This window comes from Schistocerca piceifrons, chromosome 2 (assembly GCF_021461385.2).
Source record: "Schistocerca piceifrons isolate TAMUIC-IGC-003096 chromosome 2, iqSchPice1.1, whole genome shotgun sequence".
NCBI classification, from domain to species: domain Eukaryota; kingdom Metazoa; phylum Arthropoda; class Insecta; order Orthoptera; family Acrididae; genus Schistocerca; species Schistocerca piceifrons.
Window position 1 is genome coordinate 754,098,539 of NC_060139.1, and position 18,663 is coordinate 754,117,201.

An 18,663-nucleotide genomic window follows, 5' to 3' on the forward strand; every position below is an offset into this window, starting at 1 on the left:
TCCTCTGACAAGCCAAAAGTGAATGGGGAACTAAAGCGTTTCCTACTCATCCTGTTCAGTACGTCTCCCCTGATCTGGGGTTCTGAGTGATTCTTCTGTAACACTTTCCACTTCCTATACCTTACTAGTCCTTTTCCTTCATCCTTCTTCCTTTCCCTCCAACCACTCTGCCATATGAAGGAGCAAATGGCTCATTTCCAAATCTTTAGTGTGTTTTCCTCCTACAGCCATTTGGTGAGTAGATTTTTTTTATCTGTCCACATCATATTTTCAAATGTTAATGTATAAATAGTTATTTCAAATCACAATAAACTAATAAATTATATAAATTTTTCTCCAAAGAACAATGAAGATCCTGTATATTACAGTTTCACTACCTTTAATTCTAGAAACTTACTTTTTATAAAAGTCTGGACTCTTTTTAATTTGTCGCTGATAATTGAATCTGAAGTAGGAGTCAACTCTGCTACTGCGTCTTCCTTCTGGTGTTCTAATCACTTCTTCCAGAATAGAGCAGAATTCCTCAAGCGCCGGGCTGAAAGATATTTTTTCTCAGCTGTTTCATTAAAATAACAAATCAAATGTCTTCAAACAAAATTAAATGCTTTAATTACTACCTGACTGTATTAATTTGATGTCACATAAGCCATGTAAATACACTGCCTGACAAAAAGTAAGGCATCATCCAGAAGTGAAGGAGGAACTAAAAATGAAACTTCATGGGTTCAGAGGGTGTGTGGTATTATAGCAGTGATTACAAAACTGAGTCAAACTGACACTTAAATTGGCTGAATGGAATTTCACCTCCCACTGGCCTGATTGTATGCACTGACTGATTTAGCTGGGAAGGGTGTCATACAGCTGTTGTACCCTCTCCTGAGGCAAGCTAGCTCACAGATTTTGTAACTGGTCCTTGAAATCCTTGATACTAGCACTGAGATGAAGTTGTCATCTGAGATGGTCCCATAAAAGGTCTACTGGAAACAGATCCGGGGATCTCGCTGTCCAAGGGAGTACCTTAATATAACACAGATAGTTCAAAGACACACTTACGATGTGAGGCTAACCATTGTCTTGTAGAAAAATGGCACCATGATACTGTCGCATGAGAGGTAACATTTGAGTACACAAGACATCCATGATATACTGTTGTACCATCACAGTTCCCTTAATCACTACCAGCTGTGCCCTGAAGACATACCTCATGAATCCCTACACTGTTAACCCAGGAGTAACACCACTGATGCTCTTCAAAACACACGAAGTATGAGGTTGTCATCGTTCTCACCAATAATGGTCACCTGGGGTAGTGTTGAACCACGATTCATCACATTGTGACATCATTCATCATCAATCCACGATTCTCAGTCACAGCACCACTCCAATGCAGCCACTTTGTGTAGTAGAATTAATAGCAGCCTACACATGGGGTGGTACATTCTTTAGTCTGGCTGCTGGTGCAGGATGACACATTGGGGGCAGGGAATCCATTATTTGTTTTCACGTGGCAAACACACATACAAATGGGATACAATGTGATTAGCGTACTGCATGGTGATCCTCCCTTGTGGTGGTCAAGTGTGGTCAATCAGAATTTTTATGAAAAAGATACCTGCCCTCATGCTCTGATGCAATTCAACATTGGGCCATTGCACGATTTGACCAGCTAGCCAAACAGAGACAAAGTGGTCCTTTCAAACTCTGTCAGATGCTTGTAACACTACCTCACATGAGAGAGATATCCATGTCTTTCATAGTGATCACTCAACACCCTACACTGATCACACCCCTTTTATACCACACCATGCCTGGCAACAACACTAAACACAAACTACACTACTGCACCCTTGCAGCCATTCTGTCATGGGACTACAACTCTAATCATTTAAATACCTGATATGCCATTGGTATGTATGTATATAAAGTTATATTGGCAGCCAACCACGTCTTCTGGGCATTTCGCTATTTTTGTCAGGCAATGTATTTTGCTTACTGAAAACATTTCATGCATTTCTGTTGATATGGATTAAGAATGTCCATTCACCAAATAACAGGAAGTTCAGGTTGAATGCTGAATGTACAATTATTTCATATAACATGATATGCATGTCACAGTCCATCTTTGCTTTTAAAAAGTAATGCGAGTTAAACACATGTAAAAGAGGCTTAAGGAAGACTGAAAAAAAGAAGTAATAGAAACTGCAACAACACTGTTCAATATGCAATTACAAGCAACTTCTCAAGTGTGGTCATCAATGAACAAATATGTGATGCTATGACAATTAGGGGTAAAGCAGGAGTAGGTTTAATAATGAATAGGAATGCGGGTAAGCTACTACAAACAGCATAGTGAACGCATTATTGTGGCCAAGATAGATACGAAGCCCACACCTACTACAGTAGTACAAGTTTATATGCCAACTAGCTCTGCAGATGACGAAGAAATTGAAGAAACGTATGATGAAATAAAAGAAATTATTGAGACAGTGAAGGGTGATGAAAATTTAATGGTCATGGGTGACGAATTCGGTAGTAAGAAAAGGGAGAGAAGGAAACGTACTAGGTGAATATGGATTGGGGCTAAGAAATGAAAAAGGAAGCCACCTGGTAGAATTTTGCACAGAGCACAACTTAATCATAGCTAACAATTGGTTCAAAAATCACAAAAGAAGGCTGTATACATGGAAGAACCCTGGAGATACTCACAGGTTTCAGATAGATTATATAATGGTAAGACAGAGATTTAGGAAAAAGGTTTTAAATTGTAAGACATTTGCAGGGGCAGATGTGGACTCTGACCACAATCTATTGGTTATGAACTGTAGATTAAAACTGAAGAAACTGCAAAAGGGTGGGAATTTAAGGAGATGGGACCTGGATAAATTGACTAAAACAGAGGTTGTACAGAGTTTCAAGGAGAGCATAAGGGAACAATTGACAGGAATGGGGGAAAGAAATACAGTAGAAGAAGAATGGGTAGCTTTGAGGGATGAAGTAGTGAAGGCAGCAGAGGATCAAGTAGGTAAAAAGACGAGGGCTAGTAGAAATCCTTGGGTAACAGAAGAAATATTGAATTCAATTGATGAAAGGAGAAAATACAAAAATGCAGTAAATGAAGCAGGCAAAAAGGAATACAAACGTCTCAAAAATGAGATCGACAGGAAGTGCAAAATGGCTAAGCAGGGATGGATAGAGGACAAATGTAAGGATGCTGAGGCTTATCTCACTAGGGGTAAGATAGATACTGCCTACAGGAAAATTAAAGAGACCTTTGGAGATAAGAGAACCACTCGTATGAAGATCAAGAGCTCAGATGGAAACCCAGTTGTAAGCAAAGAAGGGAAAGCAGAAAGGTGGAAGGAGTATATAGAGGGTCTATACAAGGGCGATGTACTTGAGGACAATATTATGGAAATGGAAGAGGATGTAGATGAAGATGAAATGGGAGATATGATACTGCGTGAAGAGTTTGACAGAGCACTGAAAGACCTGAGTCGAAACAAGGCCCCGGAGTAGACAACATTCCATTGGAACTACTGACGGCCTTGGGAGAGCCAGTTGTGACAAAACTCTACCATCTGGTGAGCAAGGTGCATGAGACAGGCGAAATACCCTCAGACTTCAAGAAGAATATAATAATTCCAATCCCAAAGAAAGCAGGTGTTGACAAATGTGAAAATTACCAAACTATCAGTTTAATAAGTCACAGCTGCAAAATACTAATGCGAAATCTTCACAGACGAATGGAAAAACTAGTAGAAGCCGACCTCGGGGAAGATCAGTTTGGATTCCGTAGAAATGTTGGAACACCTGAGGCAATACTGACCCTCCGACTTATCAAACCTAGTGTTTCTAGCATTTGTAGACTTAGAGAAAGCTTTTGACAATGTTGACTGGAATACTCTCTTTCAAATTCTGAAGGTGGCAGGGGTAAAATACAGGGAGCGAAAGGCTGTTTACAATTTGTACAGAAACCAGATGGCAGTTATAAGAGTCGAGGGACATGAAAGGGAAGCAGTGGTTGGGAAGGGAGCGAGACAGGGTTGTAGTCTCTCCCCGATGTTATTCAATCTGTACATTGAGTAAGCACTGTAGGAAACAAAAGAAGAATTCGGAGTAGGTATTAAAATCCATGGAGAAGAAATAAAAACTTTGAGGTTCGCCGATGACATTGTAATTCTGTCAGAGACAGCAAAGGACTTGGAAGAACAGTTGAACGGAATGGATAGTGTCTTGAAGGGAGGATATAAGATGAAAATCAACAAAAGCAAAACAAGGATAATGGAATGTAGTCGAATTAAGTCAGGTGATGCTGAGGGAATTAGATTAGGAAATGAGACACTTAAAGTAGTAAAGGAGTTTTGCTATTTGGGGAGCAAAATAACTGGACGATAAATAGTTTGGACAAGAAGAGAATAGAAGCTTTCGAAATGCGGTGCTACAGAAGAATGCTGAAGATTAGATGGGTAGACCACATAACTAATGAGGAAGTATTGAATAGGATTGGGGAGAATAGAAGTTTGTGGCTTAACTTGACCAGAAGAAGGGATCGGTTGGTAGGACATGTTCTGAGGCATCAAGGGATCACCAATTTAGTATTGGAGGGCAGTGTGGGAGGTAAAAATCGTAGAGGGAGACCAAGAGATGAATGCACTAAGCAGATTCAGAAGGATGTAGGTTGCAGTAGGTACTGGGAGATGGTGAAGCTTGCACAGGATAAAGTAGCATGGAGAGCTGCATCAAACCAGTCTCAGGACTGAAGACCCCCCCCCCCCCCCCCCCCCCCACACACACACACACGACAATTAGGTGTTGGTCTGAATTCACTAAATAACAGAAGATGGAAAGTCCCAAAAAGTATGTCATAAATATAGAAAAAAAAAATCAAGCAAGTTTTATCTCATTGTAATCTGTTTTCATTGCTTGTGCTTGAAGGAATAAGGTTTTCAAATCAAACAAAAATAATTAATATTTTATTAACAGTAAACTATTCAAGAGGATATCAGGAAAACCAATCTGGCATTCTGTAGTGTGGAGTATGGAATGCTAGAACCCGTAATCTCATAGGTACATCAGAAAACTGAAAAAGGGAATGGACAGTCTGAAGTTAAGATATAGTGGAGATTAATGAAATTTTGTAGCAGGATGAAAAGGACTTTTGGTGGGGTGAGTACAGGTTTCTAAACACAAAATCAAACAGAGTACATCTAATACAAACTAAGGAAACAAGAATGCAGGCAAGCTACTCTGAGCAGCACAGTGAATGCATTACCATAACCAAGGCAGACACAAAGTGAACACCCACTACAGTAGTACAACTTTATACGGTGAAAAACTTTGCAGAAGAAGAAATTCAGGGAGAGGAAAATTTAATTGTGATGGGGGACTAATTTGGTAGTGGGAAGAAGAACAGGAAGTAAAGGAAAAAAATAGTAGGAGAAAGTGGGCTGGAGGAAAGGGAGAAAGAGGAAGCCACCTGGCAGGTCTTCTGCACAGTGCACAATTTAATCATCGTTAGAACTTGGTTTAAGAATCACCAAGGAAGGATGTATACGTGAGGAGGGGCCTGGAGACTTTGGAGGGTTTCAGGCTCATTATATAATGGTACGATTGAGATTTTAGAACCAGATTTTGAATTGTAGTACATTTTCAGAGGCAGATGTGGACTGACCATAAGTTAATGGTTACGAATTTTAGATTGCAGCTGAAGAATTTTATGAATAACTTTAAGAAACTGGAGATTGTTCAGAGTTTCAAAGAGAGCATTATGCAACAATTAACTAAAACAATGGAATAGAATGCAGTAGAAAACAAACGGGTGGCCCTCAGAGTTCAAGAAGAATGTAATAATTCCAATTTCAAAGAAGGCAAGTGCTGACTTGTGTGAATGTTATCGAACTGTCAGTCATGGTTGCAAAACACTGACAAATTCTTTACAGAAGAATGAAAAAATTGGTGAAAGCCAACCTCGTGGAAGATCAGTTTAGGCTCCATAAGAATGCTGCAACATCCAAGGCAATACTAACCGTACGACTTACCTTGGAAGATGGGTTAAGGAAAGGCAAACTTACATTTACAGCATTTGTAGACTCAGAGAATGTTTTTGACAATGCTGACTGGAATACACTCTCTGAAATTCTGAAGACAGCAAGGGTAAAACACAGGGAGCAAAAGGCTATAAACAATTTGTACAGAAACCAGACAGCAGCTATATGAGTTGAATAGAAAAATAGGGGGCAGCAATGGTTGAGAAGGGATTAAAACAGGGTTGTATCCATCCCTGATGTTATTCACTGAGCAATGAGCAAACAGTGAAGGAAGCCAAGTAAAAATTTGGAGAGAAATTAAAGCTCAGGGAGAAGGAATAAAAGCACTGATGTTTGCTGATGACACCGTAATCCTGTCAGAGATGGCAAAGGACTTGGAGAAGCAATTGAATGGAATGGACAGTGTCTTGAGAGGAGGATATAAGATGAAAAATCACAAAAGAAAACAAGAGTAATGGAAAGCAGATGATTTAAATCAGGTGAAGCTGAGGGAATTAGAATGGAAAATGGCACACTTAAAACAGTAGGCAAGTTTTGATATTTGTGCAGTAATGGCTGAAGTAGAGAAGATAAATTTAGAGTGGCAATGGAAAACAAAGTGTTTCTGAAGAAGAGAAATTTGTTAATCAGGAATATAAATTTAAGTGTTAGGAAGTCTGTTCTAAAGGGTTTTTGTCTGGAGTGTAGCCTTGTATGGAAGTGAAACTTGGACGAAAAGCAGTACAGAAAAGAACAGTAGCTTTTGAAATGTGGTGATATGGAAGAATGCTGAGGACCAGATGGATAGATCATGTAACTAATGAGGAGATACTGAATAGAATTTGGGAGGAAAGAAATTTGTGGCATAACTTGACTAAAAGAAGGAATTAGTTGATAGGACACAGTCTGAGACATCAAGGGGAACCAATTTAATACTGGATTTTTTTTTTGGGGGGGGGGGGGGGGGGGGGTTACAAATTGCAGAGGGAGACCAAGAGATGAGGACAGTAAGCAGGTTTAAATGGATGTGGGTTGCCGCAGTTATTCGGAGACTAACAGGCCTGCAAATGATAAGGTAGCAGCATCAAACCAGTCTCCGGACTGATGACCACAACACAATAATAATTACAGTTATACTAAAATCAAATACAAGCAAACCCATAAAAATTTATTTACCAGATGTCAGGAAGCATGTAGATATGAACAAAATGTCATACTAACATCAGGTATGTAAGATCCTCATTGAAGAAGAGAAAATAATTAGCTGGAAGAAAGGTAGCGAGTGATTAAGTAGAGATGTCATCTAGGACCTCTTATCGATGGCTGACCAACTGGACATGATGAGAACCGAAATGAACAATCAAAAGCCGCACTGGTAGCTCCTCCTGTGAGAGCAGAAAGCCATGTGACTAAGGGTAGTGCCCAGCACAAAGGCATGCTGACATGACTTTTCTCTTCTTCACAGGTTGATTTTTTTTTAAGTTACTGTGCAAATAATTTTTTCTGATTTTAGATTTGAGTTACTTGGCACAGCTTGTTATCACAGGAATGGTTAATTCTCAGATTTTTTTTTCAATGAAAATTCAACTGTAATTTTAGTTCCAGTAACTACAAAAGAATGATAAAATGCATTACCAGAGCATCAGAATCTCTGTAATGCTGTTCACAGATAGTCGTCTTGTATAATGAGAGGTTACAATGCCAGAAGACTGCAATGAAATTGGTAAGACCTGAAGAGGAGATCAACAATTGGTGTAGTGACTGGTTGTTGTCAGTCACTTTCATATACAAATTTTCACTTTCACCTGAGACACTATTTCTTTCTTTGTGAAAAGATTGGCTTGTACGAGGGTGGTTTGAAAAGTTCTCAGAACGGAATAGAAGAAAAGTACTTACATCACTGAAACTTTTTTTATTTTTCAATGTAGTCTCCTTGTAGATTAATGCACTTGGTCCAACGATGCTCCAGTGCCTTGATCCTATCTTGAACATGACTTTCCTCCAGGCCTGCAAAATAGTTGTCAACTCCGAATATCAATTCTTCGTTTGAAGTGAATCTTCGCCCACCAAGAATAATTTTCGGTTTTGGGAAGCATTGCAAGTCTGATGGAGCCATATCAGGTGAATAAGGTGGGTGTGCCAACAATTCATTCCTTAGTTCATGTAATTTTGCCATGGCGATGGCACATGTGTGCCGGCACCCACTGTCTTAATGGAAGATGACTCTTCCTTGCTACAGCTGGCCTTTTTTGTATATCTTTTGTTGCAATTTGTCCAGGAGGCTACCGTAGTATTCTCCAGTAATCGTTTGCCCAGTGGGGAGATAATTTACATACACAATCCCATTCACATGCCAGAACACTGGTGTCGTGACCTTTCTCACAGAAGGAATTATCTTTGCTTTCTTTGGTGGCGGAGAATCAGCATGTTTCCACTGCTTTGATTGTTGTTTTATCTCTGGGATATAGTAGTGCACCCAAGTTTCATCTGTGGCCACAAACCTGCTCAAAAAATCTTGGGTCAAACATTGTTCCGACACGTCCACTCTCATGCGTTTTTGATCCAGCATCAAGAGTTGTGGCACCCATTTTGCAGATAATTTTTTCATTTCTAATTCTTCAGTTAAAATGTGATATACTCTTTCAGAGGACATCTGGCACGTTATGGGCAATTTCATGCACTCTCAATTGGCGATCCTCCATGACCATTTTGTGCACTTTTGCAATTATTTCTGGAGTAGTGAGTGACACATCTTGGATGACCACTGCGAGGATCATCGTCTAAGCTCTCCGGACCAAATTTAAATTCATTTGTCTACTTGGCAACCAGTTGAATATGAAGGCGCCGAGTCCCCCAGTGTATTCTAGAAATCGGCATGAATGTCCTTTGCTTTCATACCTTTCTTTATGAAGTACTTAATCACTGCTTGAATTTCAATTTTTTTCCATCTTCGCAAATCACTACGCAGGAACAACAGAGCCTCATCACCGCCATAGTTCTTTTCCAAGAGCACTGCCGTGGCATGTGTTTATGGGCAACAGTCCAATGGATATTATGTGAACAACTCGTTGCGCTAGTGCTGACCTCTTGTGGTGATTCAGAGAACTTTTCAAACCATCCTCATAGAATGCTGTCTATTTCCATCATCTGAAGCCTTGACTCAAGAACTGCTTTCCAACACACAGAGATACATATCAAGCAATAAAATATGTTGTGACTGTCCATGCTTTAACATTTATGTGGCTAGCTGACAGAGTCAGTATTTGATATTGTTTATTCAACAACAATATATTCCAAAGTAACATACACATTCAATAATTACAAGAAAAGATTCTTAACAAATTTTCATAATGAATCTTTCTGTAGGAAACATATTATTTGCAATTTCGCATTGATATTTTTACCAAAACATTTATTCTATAAAACCAGTGAAAAACACAGTCTAGATCATTATGAATATTTTATTGAAATGACTGGTTTCAGCCTAGACTTAGCCCACCCTCAGACAGCACTATCATCTGAAGTTGACAATGCGCAGAACAGTCAGCTGACCTCAGTTGCTGAATGCAGTTTCAGTGACTCAGGTCAACTGACTGTTCTATGCGTCATCAGCTTCAGCTGATGGTGCCGAGTGGAGATGGCCTATGCCTAGGTGTAAACCGCTCATTTTAGTAAAATAACCATCACAACCTGGATTGTTTTTCCACTGGTTATAGCGCAGTATCAGCGACTGTAGTCAACGGACTGTTCTACACGTTACTGTCTCAAGATGGCTTAAGCCTAGGCCGAAACTGGTCTTTTAATAAAACAAATGTTGCAATCTATACAGTTTTTTCACTGATTTTATATAGCTTACAAGATAATTGTTTCACAAAAATGTTACTAAAATATTTGTTCTGTTGCCTAATTCTTTATTGTTTATTACAACAGGTGCAACTATCTTTACCATTTCTAACTTCAAAATGATTTTTTGTTAACACATACAAACTCACCACTTATCCGGGCAAACAGTCTGTCTTTACACCTACTGAAATGTTTATCAATTGTTTCTACTTCAACACTCTTCCCTCTTTGATTTTCTTACCAGTAATCTGCTCTAGAATATGAATAGTTTTTTTCCTGTTTGTAGTTATTCAACATTTTATAAATATTTTTTAGTGCTGTGACACCACCTGTGAGTCAGCCATTTTTCCATTGCCTTGCTACCTGATTCAATTTTTAATTACAAGTCGCTTGTGTATCATCATTTAACCAACATTCCTATCTCTCCTATATGGCCTACACAGTTCCCAATTACTGCAATTTCAGTCCTTTTAATTTTTGTTGTACACATTTACAGAACAAAAGAGGGTTCTTTAAATTAAAGCATTTACTTCACAAAAGACATTATAGTACTTACCTTTTCTTGACACAGTGCAAAGCTGCAGCAAGATCACCACAGCGAATGCAATTGTAGACAACCGCCCAAACAGGGAATCCATCAACAATTTCAATTTCTTCAGCATATATATTAATATTCATATGCACTCTTAAAAAGCTTGTGACAAGTGGATATGTTCCTGGAATTGCTCCCCTTCGGGCTTGTGCCAGATTTGCCTCCACCATGGACGTCAGAAACAATCTGTATCTTTTTTTTTAAAAATAAGAGAACTAATTATTAGTTTTATTTTGTATTTGCTTTTAAATAAATCAACAAAAGCATTAAAATACATGATAAATGAGAATTATATACCTACAAAAATTTCTTAATAACAACTGTCACAGGATATGAAATCAGGTGAAAAGCCCTTACTTACATATTCTAAAATATAAAAGGCCATAGCAGGATTTTCAGTCCTGCTGTGATTAGGAAAACAAAAGATGGTCTGAATCTCTAATTTCTACATCTTTTACACCACTTCCTTCATCAAGAAGAAGAATGTGAACTGAAAACCAGACAGAGTCAAAATGGCTCTGAGAACATCACACACATCCATGCCCGAGGAAGGATTCGAACCTGCGACCATAGCGGTTGCTCGGCTCCAGACTGCAGCGCCTAGAACAGCACGGCCACTCCGGCCGGCCCAGACAGAGTCCTCCAGGTGCAATGCAACCTCCCACCAACACACACACACACACACACACACACACACACACACACACACACACACACAGTGGTGTAACATTTCTATCCTATGGAATAACATGTGCACTTCTGACCACTCAGGCAGATAAAAGACATTTGTGTGAATTGGAAATGTTTAATGCAGTAGTTAAGTGTGGAATACCCCACTGTGCATGATCTGCTTTTCTATATTCGCAGTTGGGGTGTAAAAGATGTTGACTCTGAACAATGACATGGCACGATGGTGAACAAACCTCTCCATCTGCTGTGGCAGAGCAATTTTTCTTTGGGCTTTGTGGCTTGGCAGGGCCTTGGAGATCATGGAGCAAAGGGTGCAGTCAATAACGTAAACACCTGAACAGCTGAAGAGCTGAAGACGTACAGGAGATTTGTCTCCCACTTTGAAATGTAATGTATATATACAATATGTTGTGACCTTTTGAAAGCTACACACTGCAAAAGACCTGTTTACTGCAAATCGTAGGCAAGGTTGTAAAGAATTAAAATTCTGTTGTAAATAGTGTATACAAAAAAATGAGTTCATCGTTTAATAGCTTGAACAATCAGAGCTCTCTTCTAGCACCTGCACGTCGCCACATGATGAAGCCCAATGGCATGAGTAAGGTCCACTACAATGAATAATTTCAAGAATGGAAGTCAAAGATATTTTATAAGGTAAAAGTTGACATACACATCTGAAAGGTGACAGATTGTACACAGAATTGGCGTCTTCACACCTGAAAATCACAAACGTTTCATTGCATTTTGGTGAGAGCGACAGTACGCAAATCTTAAGAGCAAGTAGAAGGAAGCTTTAATAATAATAATAATAATAATAATAATATTTATAATAATCAAACAATGGAAAATGTAGGACGGAATGTAACATTATTATGACAGATAGTTGCTACTAATCATATAGCGGAGAGGCTGAGTCACAACTTCCTTGTCACCTGGAATAATGAAATTTGGCAAGAAGCAAGGTTTCACAGCACAGTTGGAAAGCCTCTGCAATGCTGTTCTAGTTTAGGGGGCATATCAAGTGGGCTTAGGCGCGAATGGGAATTTGGATTGAGGAGGAAGTTGTGCTAGGGTGGTCCGTGCAGTTGTGCAAAGCCATTGTACCAAGACGGCATAGTGGTTAGTCCATCTGCTTCACACAAGCAAGCACACCTCTTGCACACATGATCGCCATCTCCAGCAGCTCAGACCAGAATGCAACTGGCATGTAAAATGGAAGCAGCAACCTGGAGGAGTCAGGGAAGGGGAAAGGATAGTATGGTAAGAGTCAGGGGAGAGAAGAAAAGAGCTTATTAACATTGTCATGCTCTGAAATGAGGGATATCCCACCTAAGATCCTTCCCACCACTCCTAAAGTGGTGTTCCATTACCCACCCAACTTCCACAGCATTCTAGTCGATCTCTATCCCAACTCCTTGCCACAGGGATCATATCCCTGTGAAACACTCAGGTGCATGGCATGCCCAAGCCACCCATCCTGCACCTCCTATTCCAGTGCAGTCACAGGACTATCCTACCCATCAGAGGCTGAGCCATATGTGACAGCAGCTAAGTCATATACCACCTCTGCCCCCATCATTGTACAGCTTTTTATAAGGTATGACTACCAGAGCGAACGACCAGTGCCAAACTGTGGCCAAGAGCACAGTAGATCACCCTGTGGCACAACATGCAGCTGAAAATAAAATGCTCTATTTCAATGACTACTTCACACCCGACCCATCTGGATCCTCCCCTCCACCACCAGCTTTTCTGAATTGCACTGATGGGAGTTATTCTTACAATGCATTGTCCGCTACCAAAATTATCCTGGGCTCAACCTATGGTAACTTACTGTACCCAACCATCACCCAACAGTTTCCATCCCTCTGTCCTATCACCTCCTCCCTGTTCTCATCTCCCACCCTGTTGGTGTACTGCTCCCTGCCAACGCACACGACCATCTTTCCCTTAACCTCTCCTCTCCTTTTTCGCTCTCCATCCCCCCCCCCTTTCCTTCTTTCCTTCCAGCTCCCCGTCCCAGAGGCTCCCGATGCTGTGCCTGTTGGCATTCCAGTCTCTCCATGCTCCACACGACAGTGCTCTCCCCCCCCCCCCCCCCCCCCCCACCATCTGCTATCTCTTCCCCTTCCCCACTTCCTTCAGATTGCTGCTTCCGCTCTACACGACAGTTGTATTCTGTACTTTTCTGCTGAAGGCTTTGGACAAAAGCTAATGTGTAAGTGTCTTTTCATTGTGCCCGTCTGCAACTCAATGGGTCATATTTTTGGTGAGTAACAATCTATCTTTTCCTTACAATGCTGATATTCCAACCTGCAGTTTCCATTGTTTGATAAATTTCAACTTGATATGCCTACTAGTTCCTGTGAAATAGGGTCCGTAACAGTCAGACTGACAGACAAACAAAGCAATACTATTAAAGTTCTGTTTTTACCAAATGAGGTACGGAAACCTAATATAAAACAATATAACAGTGGCAAAGATTGTGTATACAAAAATGGCAGTAAATTTGAACTAGGTGAAGAAAAATATCACTAATCTGGGAAACGGCTACAATTAAGTATCTATCAAAACATCCTTCAACTATAAAACAAGAAACAAGGAAATGAGTTGGGTGTAAGGGAGCATCTGAGTTAAGAGCAGCAATGTTGGAACAATTTGGGGCTTACACAGCCAAAACATTTTGACATCTTGTGATGTCATCAGCAGCAGGCACTCCTCTGGATTTGTGTCCTCCACTTCTTGTAATTAATGAATTTTTAACTGCAACTCGCGAGTACTGTCCATGGTGGCTCTGAGGCAATCTACTTCTTGCTGTCTGCCCTGCTGAGTGCGTAAGTCCTCAAAATAAAGCTTTAGCCAAAATGACATGTAAGTGGATGTCCACTGAAAGTAGTCTCCTACTAGACTAGCCGGGCAGATGCTGTTCATAAACCCTAAGAGAAATGACCAGTGAGAATGTACCATTGCTGGGCGCCTTAAGTAGCTTTGGGCCTACTAACAAGGGAACCTCCCCATCGCACCCCCCTCAGATTTAGTTATAAGTTGCCACAGCGGATAGGCCTTCAAAAACTGAACACACAAAAACTGAACACAGATCAATCGAGAAAACAGGAAGAAGTTATGTGGAACTACGAGAAAAATAATAAAATATACAAACTGAGTAGTCCATACGCAAGATAGGCATCATCAAGGATAGTTTGAGCTCAGGAGCGCCGTGGTCCCGTGGTTAGCGTGAGCAGCTGCGGAAGGAGAGGTCCTTGGTTCAAGTCTTCCCTTGAGTGAAAAGTTTATTTTCTTTATTTTCATGAAGTTATGATCTGTCTGTTTGTTCATTGAGGTCCCTGTTCATTGTAATAAGTTAAATATCTGTGTTTTGCGACCACACCGCAAAACTGTGCGATTAGTATACGAAAGGACGTGCCTCTCCAATGGGAACCAAAAACATTTTATCGCAAGGTCATAGGTCAACCGATTCCTCCACAGGAAAGCACGTCTGACATATTCTATTCAACACAGGTGATGGCAGTGCGTCACATGACAGGAATATGTTGTCGACCCACCTAACTTGTACACTTGGCGAATGGGTAAAAAGATTCTTCTACCTTGCCCGATTTAGGTTTTCTTGTGGATGTGATAATCACTCCCAAAACAGTGATGAAAACATAAGAGTTTGTCACATAACCTGCAACAAATGAATGCAACAGTTTCACAGTGGCCCAGTTTTCCCTATACAGTCAAAACATATGTTTTTAACGTTTTCAAATTTTTCCGTGCATAGACCGTCAAATCCAGCATATGTCCAAGCAAATCTGAACATGTCCTGGAATTTTGGAGAGCAAAGTTGATTATATAAAAAATTAAAATTTTTACTCGAGGGAAGACTTGAACCAAGGACCTCTCGTCCCGCAGCTGCTCACGCTAACCACGGGACCACAGCGCTCCTTAGCCCACGTTATCCTTGATGTTGCCTATGTTGCACATGGACTACTCAGTTTGTATACTGTGCTTATTTTTTTCATAGTTCCACACAACTTCTTCCTGTTTTCTCGATTGATCTGTGTTCAGTTTTTCAAGGCCTATCCACTGTGCCAACTTATAACTAAATCTGAAGGGGATGCGATGGGGAGGTTCCCTTGTAAGAAAACAAGAGATCAATTAAGTTGGCTCTATTTTTTTGTAGCCAACTGAAAAGGATGTTAGTAAAAAAAATAGAGCCCTGTCCAACGCAAGTTTAGAAGAATGGAAGATGTTTGTCAGACCGCCATAACCAAGACCACCTAACAGCCAAAATACATGGATTCTGAGGAAACTGTATGTGCAGAGGGGAGCCCATCTCACTGAAGACCTGCCTCTTGAACAGTTACCATATTAGAGAAAATTAATGTCCTAAATGTGGAGTGACACCAAGTAACTAAAATTATCCAAAAGATAAAAGCTCTCTGCTGCTCCGCTCTGAGACACAAATAAATATGATATGCAAATTTAAATGATTTATAATTACTAATTTGTCAGTTACAATACATATCACACAAGGTTTTCTTTGATGTCGTTTCCTCATAAAAATGTCATCGTTTCTCAGTCTGCACCCTTTTTGAGTGTGATACTGCTTCCTTCCTTGTGTGCCAAGTTGTTCTCTCCCGAAGTTATCTGAAATTTTTCCATACATTTGTTTCTTGATCATTACTTGAAAACAATGAAGGAAACTTCAGCAACAGCTTTATTTTGAAGGAAATTACAGAGCGCTTAAACTGGCACACACACTGATTTTCAGTATGCCTGACATGCATGCTACAGTCTGTTCGCCCATGTTCTGTCTTCCTAAGAGACCAAGGAAAAAAAAGAGATTATAAGAGTACTTTACACTGCAGCTCTGATTTACATTTTTTAGGACACCGTTTGGAAACGGTACAAGTCAGATGTGTGGTGCATATCATTCTTGTGCCATTGAGATGTGGGTGCTCTGTCTAATTTTCTGTTAGTATCCTACTGCATAAAGTCACATGGGACCTACCTTCTTAGCTGATATTAATGAACGATTGTCCGGTGGCACTGATGCTGGGGTAGTCAGTTCAGATCTTGCTGGTGGAAGACATTTTCATCACCAGTGTTTAGTCGGCAAGGGGAGGAGAGGCAGTACGTTATACTTGCTGGTCAACAGACTGATCACCTGTGCCCTAGGCTAAATTCCAAACTTGTTTATGGTGTCTCATGGAGTGAGGGCATGTGGCATTGTTGGTGGTGAACTGCGTTTCTGATACGGATGTTGACATCGGCAGTCCTGTTCATGCTACTTGATAGGAGAATGCTATGTTTCACCCTCCTCCGTCCCCCATTGCCACATAATGCAAACATGACCACTTACAACCTCACACACATTTCTCAAAGACAAGCATACAAATTACAACAAGAGACAAAACATTTCCAAACAGATAGCTGAATGGAGACGCACCGTCAGTTGAAACAGTTTAGATTTCCGTGGCAAATGCTGGGATAGTTTCTTACACAAAGTTACCACTGATTTCCATCTCCAAACTCATCCAAGATAGAGTTAGTTTACTAATAACCATGACATCAATGGTATGTTAAGTTACAGCCTGCCTTCTTTTCTTTCTCCCTTTGTGTCTGTCAAACCACTATTATGCAGAAAGACAATACACTGTTTTTCTACAGTTTTATTCTTTAGAGCTGCTTACCTCAGTTGGTAAAAATGAAACCCTTACAGATTACCCCTGCAGACTTAAGTGACAAATGAAAATTTTGTACCAAGGCCAGGATTCAAATCTGAAGAGTACCAAGTTGGCTGAGGCGTAAATGGGAATCTGGATTAAGGAGGGAGGTACACTAGAGTAGTCTGAATAGATGTGCGGAGCTCCTGTACCAGGGTGGCATAACTGTTAGCGCATATACCTAGTGAGCATGAGTCCAGAGTTCAAATCCCGTCCTTGGCACAGATTTTCATTTGTCGCTTTATCATAGATGTTTGGGACTTGAAAAGGTCTCTGGAATCACGCAGTTTCTTTTACAAAGAAACTGCAAGAAGATACAATTTTGCCTAGAGCAACATAAAACCAATAGCAGAAAGAATATAAAGAGGCACATGTGGAGGTGTTGTCTGACTTAAATATTTAAGAAGAAATGATTTTAAGGTGACTGAGACAAAAGAAGTGTTAACTATTATAAAGAGTTGGACAAAGGAGTTTTGTTGACCATAAAAATAAGAGTCAATAAGCAAGGATATCTAGGAGCTTAAGTAAATTTTGCCATATAAGTGGAGACCACTTCATTGTTTTACAACTAGGAAGAATTTCATGCTGTGTTTTGAAGAAGACTGCAACAGTGACCTTTGATGACATCCTTACAGAAGCTAACCAGTATGACAGCAGCGCACCTCTGCTTTGCGGTGCAGTGGCTAGTCAACTGGCTATGCAATGATCATGCAGCGGCTCATCACTATATCACTTAGCTCACATGTGATGCATAAGCAATGCAGCGCAGCTAGCAGTGTGCATGATTAGATGAGCTGTACTTAGCACCGACCCAAGGTTACTAAATAATAAGGTTGGGCAGTAAGCGCTCTGCTCTGCCATTGGCTAGCCTAGTGACGTCAGCGTGGAAGCAAGCGCTCACAAGCAGACGACACGGCATGCGCGTTTACGTCAAGTTTTCGGCGGAAGATTTTGTTTATATCAGAATTGAGATGTCTAAACTGCTTTTCTGCTGCTAAAATATTACAGTTAAAACTGATGAGTTATATTCTTTCGCATATTACGCCTTACACATTGGTAAAATATCATATCACAACGACACTGACATATACTTGAAATTCGAAACCTTGGCTCAAATAAATCGGAAACTATTCATTTAATCGCATAGAAATGAATTTACTTAAGAGCTCGAAGTTGCACACACTTGTTTGTAAGAACAGCATTCCTTCTTTCTAATGCCGCTATAGTAGTCATCAAAGTAACTTTATCTGTGTTTGAAAAAAAACTGTCATCTGTACATGTGCTCTTATTATGATGTTTCTTACTGGGTGACAGCTTTTCCAGAGATCTCTTATGTAGTTCTCGTTTCTTATACCGTTTGGTTCTGTCTTCTGTTGCGGGTGACACATTGACAGTCGCACTACTGCACGGCAAATTGCACGAAGGAACAACTGCATCAGGCTAAGCATTCTTTTTTAGGGCAAATTAAGCAATTCAGACTGTAAATCCCTTAAGTAATCTGTTTCCGCGAAATGTCGAGAGCATATTCGTGCATGCGCAACATTTACACTGTCTTTCCTACAACATTTCGAAAACCATAGTTTTTGTAATGTTTCATTACGCGGGAAACTGTGATACATTACGTCAGTCCCCTTTGTGCTCCGGTTGTAGGAAAAACAGCCCATAACAGCACAGCCTGCCATTGTAAAAATTAATTTTCCCATTCACTTGTAGTTTCTCCAATAAGAATTTCACAGGACGAACCCTAAACTATACAGTTGGCGAACACAATGTTGTTCCCGCT

The 18,663-nt window shown here is 40.3% G+C and overlaps 1 protein-coding gene across 4 annotated transcripts in view; it reads right to left on the reverse strand.

The window, feature by feature from the left end:
• Window positions 1-18,663, reverse strand: part of LOC124777024 (nuclear pore complex protein Nup93-like) — a 213,281-nt gene that overhangs the window by 95,500 nt on the left and 99,118 nt on the right. For all 4 annotated transcript variants that reach the window (XM_047252278.1, XM_047252279.1, XM_047252280.1 and 1 more), the window contains 2 exons: window positions 10,426-10,653; window positions 398-535 (listed from right to left, as the gene is read on the reverse strand). In XM_047252278.1, coding sequence (XP_047108234.1) covers window positions 398-535; window positions 10,426-10,653 — 366 coding nt within the window. The remainder of the gene's footprint in view (window positions 1-397; window positions 536-10,425; window positions 10,654-18,663) is intronic.